Here is a 4,822-nt window from a genome sequence, read left to right on the forward strand (position 1 = left end):
GGGTTTATAAATTGCTCCCCTTTCTACCCCTATATTACCCCTCTCTTGATCTTAATCTGTTTTCTTGATCTGGATCACTTTCTTGATCTTGATTCCTTTCTTATTCCCTTTCTTTCCTTCTACTCTCTTTCTCTTCACAGAAACGTAATCCGTGAACCACTGATTTGCATCATCCGTTATCATAGTCGTTGAAACCTTATACATAGCAAAGGATCTTATCTTCTTCTCTGTCAGAGTTTTTGAGACCCTATACAACCCAAATTCACTATCCTAAGCTATTGAAACCCTAATCTTCTTGCTTTCTCATTCAAAGCCCAAATCTTTCTACATGATATTCTCAAAAACTGAAACCCATGAATACCTCAATTTGAAAACCATAATTAGACTCCCAAAAAATTACAGTGCAGAACCCTTATTTCCCCCGTTTGAATACTCAAATCCCCAATCACATCTTCATTCTCCATCAAAACCTTAGTTCTCAATTCTTGCCTATTCGAAATCACGAAACCCAAATTCCCACAATCCAAAAACCTCAAATCCAATTTCTCACACTCAAAAACCCAGAATGCTAATTCCTCTCTCAAAAACCCAATCCCTAATTTTCCACATTTGAAATCCATCAACCCAATTCCCCTGCATTCAAAAATCCAAAAGTACAATTCCAATCTCTCGAAAACACCGGACAATATTATTGCCATTCGAGCATTCTTTCTCAGTTGATTTTCCAGGTCCACCATGCTACAAGAACTCATGATCCTCTCCTTATGAGAATAAGAAACTCGCACTGAAACTTTTAGCAGTTATAAGGCTTCTTAGCCATTCGCGTTCAAAATACAAAGTGTACTGGGTTTGTTTCTTGACATCCAAGAAAAACCAGAGGAGTCCATATAGCAAGGGCAATTTCCGCATGCCATACACCCCAGAAAAAGAAAATAGGCATGGTTTGATAATGTTCAGTTGGAAGTCATACACTAATAACTGAACAGCTAACAAAATAATGCAATCACCAGTTCACCACTTCAGTCTCAATTAAAAAGGATGGCATTGGGTATATCATAGGCACAAGTTTTATTCAAAGAATGAAAAAGTCAAATGCAAGTATGAATTCTACTTTGAAATGTTAAGGAACACAGAGACTAAACAAAAGCCTCAGTATTGGGTATAGCACAGGCACAAAGTTTTATTCAAAGACTCAAAAAGTCCATTGCATGGATGAAATCTACTTTTGAAATGTAAAGGAACACAGACCCTAGACTAAACAAAAGCCAAAGTAAGTGGAGGGAAAGAGTTTGTGTTCTTGCTTCATTGAAAAATGAACCAAGTTAAGAATTATCATATGGACCAAGGCTGAGACGATAAGGATATCTTTTGATACTAGCTGAGCTATAGTAGTTAGGACAAGAAGACCACCACCATGTATAACCTAATAACGGTGCATTCCTTTTAATTTGTCTCTAGAACATCACATGGGATTTGATACTTGAATGAGAATGAAGGGTGAGTTAAGAACTGGGTTTGCAAGACCTCATTCCAAAGGACTTGGGAATTATACATCATCAACTATTTTTCTTTTAGGAAATTCAATCCAAAGCACCTCAGCCAAAATATATATTGCATATCAAGTAACACACACATAGACTATCAATTTTGGTAGCGAATTACAATTGCAACTCTGACATGTCAATTGAAAACTTTAGCAAGCATAAGGAACATGTTACAGACAATAATGAGAATATACAAGAGGTCAATGTGGGTATCATACGGTCTGGACAACTACAGTTAATTTCAGAAGTGCATACAAGATTTCCATTTTTTTAATGATAAGCATACTAGATATCCATTAATTGTCAAACCTTGCCTCCAAGGATCCAACATGCACGATCTCCTTTCCTATCAAAATGACGAGAAATATTAACATTGCAAACATATCCTAAGACAATGTTTAATAGTTGGCACACAAACGAGGCAAAAAGTGACTATTTCTAGAGGAACATGGGCAACAAACAGGCATCATTAATGTCGCCACTCCTCAAGAATAACCTGCATCATGGACTTAAGAGTAAGCAATCACAAAGAATGGTACAGGAAGGTGCTGTACCATAAGACTAGAAATCTTCCTTAGTCCCAACTTGCAAACAGACAGGTAGGCATTGAAGGTTAGAACAAATATACAATAACATTGCTTGATAGGTACCTCCTTGACAATTTTATAAACAATACAAATTATATACAAGAACTGATACAGACAACCACCATTAATTTCTACTATAGGATCACATAAAGCGATGATCGTATGATACTCTCCTTGTGAGAATAAGTGACAGAAGAGCAACTTGTGTATCTCAGTTGATTTTACATATGTCTCAGTGCAGCTCCGTGGAGGGTTACATGTGCATCATTATTGTAATTTCAGATACCACCTGTTATTTTGCAGACTATTTGTTGGAAATAAAAAAGACAGGATTTAGAAATAACAAATCAGTCAGAACACTGGATAAAGTTTAGGTTTTGATGTATTTATTATATATACCCACTTCTCTATTCACTTACCCACAAGCATCCTCTACATCCGCATATGCACCATACAGGTGAGAACCAAACTCATAAAAGATCCCAGTAAATGTTCTTTAATCTTTCATGCCCTAAACCTATATTCACATCTTTCTTTACCAAAATCAGAAAGTTTCATGGTAACTGGAACACACGAGACACAAAACAAAGGACCCAACATACATAGTCAAGAAGTGATGCCTCTCCCTCTCTAAGATCTGAGATTCATGCTAAACGAACGAGCCAGCCAAAAGGGCGGCCCACGTCCATTCATGCCCACTTCCCCTTCGGTGGTACAATACTGTTTCCTGCAGCCCGGACAACGCCCATCCGCCTCAAGAATCCTCTTGTGACAAAACAGACAAAGGCGAAAACCACACAAACAGGGCAAAAAGCTCGAGTCTGTGGAATCTAGATCTTCATAACAGATGGGGCATGATGAGGGCTGAGAAATCATGCCACGATAACGCCAATTCGCAGGCCCACCGCCACAGTGACGGTTACCATTCATCGGAAAGCTAAGCTGCTTCGAAAGATTAGGCAAGCTCTGCGGACGGAATGTGTCATCAGGCCTCCAAGCACGACAATTCATCGTACTAGTAGTAGTAATAGCCCTAGGAATATTTCCCTTCCTCTCTGATTTCAAAACACCAATGCTACAAGTGTTGTTCGGAGATTTCGATGGATCAGTGGATTCAACAGTGTTGTTCTTAGTTGTCTTTGGAGATTCTGAATTCTCTGCAGTTAGGGCATCAGCAACGGCCTCCCAATCGTCCAAGCTCCCATTCTCTTCTTCTTCCTCCTCCTCGCTAACGTTTCCAGAGAAGCACCCAATGCTGCTGTTACTGCTAGTGCTAGGGTGCTCCTTCCTCGAGACGTTACCCGAAATGCTACTGGTAGGGCTAGTCATTGGGGACTCCGTATCACTGTAATGCAGGCCCAAGCCCTCATGCTCATCGGCTCTTGATCTCGTCTCTAAATTGCCTAAAGACTGGTTTTGGCCATTTGTCATAGGCATAGTTGGAGGAGGAAAAGAACCCACATTCGATTCCGATTCCGATTCCACCCCACTCTTGTTCTTGACTGCAAATCCCCAGTCACCCACATAAAAAAAAAGGGAATCAAAACAAAACAAAACCCTAAACATAATTCTGCAATTTTCATCTTTCTATATCCAAATCTTAAAAACAGAAAAGAAAACAAGAAAACTGAAATGTAGATAGGTAATCCTAATCCAAACCCTAAAATTAAAATACGCATACATACCCTGAGAAAGCCATTGCTCACGCCTCGCATCAAGCTTCCACTGTTTCAATTTCGCCGACCTGTTGGTCTGTAAACAAACGGAAAATTATACACAGAAAATAAAGAAAAAAGAAATCAAATGAAATGATAAGAAATTTTTCTTTCCGTAATTGATTTTACCCTCTTCTTTTTTCCAATATCTCTGGCGAATGCAGAAACAGAGGAGGGGTTTGTCATCGAATCGGAACCCATTTCTCCTTCCCTTTCACACGTTAAAAAGATTGCCGAACAAAAACCCTAGAAAGCTGAAAGATAAACCCTAGAGAAGAAAGAAAATTCAAAGGGCAAACGATGAGGGAGAAACAGAGAGAGAGAGAGAGATAAGCGGATAAAAGAAGCCCTACGATTCGCCCAAGTTCTTCCCACACTTGTTATGTCTCTTACTCGAAACTAGACCCTCCCTCTCCTAAATATATAGCTCGGGTTACTAAAATGCCCCTTTTCTTTTAAAAATTCACGGAAGTAACCCCCTTATATTACCTTTTTAAGGGGAAACGAAATCACCACAACTATGTTTTGTTACATTTCCTAGAAGCTCTTACGAGCAAAAAGAAAAGACAAGCTAAGACCGTGCAATTATTAATTATTAAAACATGGTTGTGTGTTATCATTTTCCTTTTTAAAAGGGATTTATAAATGATATTTCCACCAAGAGGATAATTTAGTAGTCTGTAATTATAAAAACCATTGCTATTGTAACGAATTGCCCCTATGATATTATTGGATGCTCGAAGATGAGATTGTTTTGGCCCTAATCATTTTAGATTGTGACAACCGATTGTGAGTCCCAACCGATTTTAAGTCTTTTGGGACTCACAATTGAATGTCATAATCTAAAAGAAACAGGGCCCATGTGCAGCCAGTAAGGCCATGTTCATTTAAGATTATGACAGCTGATTGTGAACTCAAAAACAATTATTGCACTCAAAATTAAACAAACAAGGCCTAAGTGTGTCGCCCAATATTC

General features: G+C 38.7%; 1 protein-coding gene across 1 annotated transcript; it reads right to left on the reverse strand.

The window, feature by feature from the left end:
- Positions 1-2,155: 2,155 nt before the first annotated feature.
- LOC143879415 (uncharacterized) lies at positions 2,156-4,224 on the reverse strand. The gene is made up of 3 exons (XM_077381791.1): positions 3,976-4,224; positions 3,817-3,883; positions 2,156-3,633 (listed from the first exon to the last, which is right to left on the reverse strand). The coding sequence occupies exons 1-3, from the start codon at positions 4,045-4,047 to the stop codon at positions 2,762-2,764; spliced, it is 1,011 nt and encodes a 336-aa protein (XP_077237906.1). The 5' UTR covers positions 4,048-4,224; the 3' UTR covers positions 2,156-2,761.
- Positions 4,225-4,822: the final 598 nt, after the last annotated feature.

This window comes from Tasmannia lanceolata, unplaced genomic scaffold (assembly GCF_043159265.1).
Source record: "Tasmannia lanceolata isolate RefF3 unplaced genomic scaffold, GAP_Taslan_0.1 ptg000006l, whole genome shotgun sequence".
Classification (NCBI taxonomy): domain Eukaryota; kingdom Viridiplantae; phylum Streptophyta; class Magnoliopsida; order Canellales; family Winteraceae; genus Tasmannia; species Tasmannia lanceolata.

What these genes read in the sequence shown, in the direction of transcription:
- LOC143879415 (XM_077381791.1), bottom strand. Translation starts at nt 4,047, where the DNA reads ATGGGTTCCGATTCGATGACAAACCCCTCCTCTGTTTCTGCATTCGCC. An exon ending in ATATTGGAAAAAAGAAGAGG is followed by an intron (nt 3,884 to 3,975) that starts GTAAAATCAATT and finishes GTTTGTTTACAG; the next exon opens with ACCAACAGGTCGGCGAAATT. An exon ending in TGAGCAATGGCTTTCTCAGG is followed by an intron (nt 3,634 to 3,816) that starts GTATGTATGCGT and finishes GGGGATTTGCAG; the next exon opens with TCAAGAACAAGAGTGGGGTG.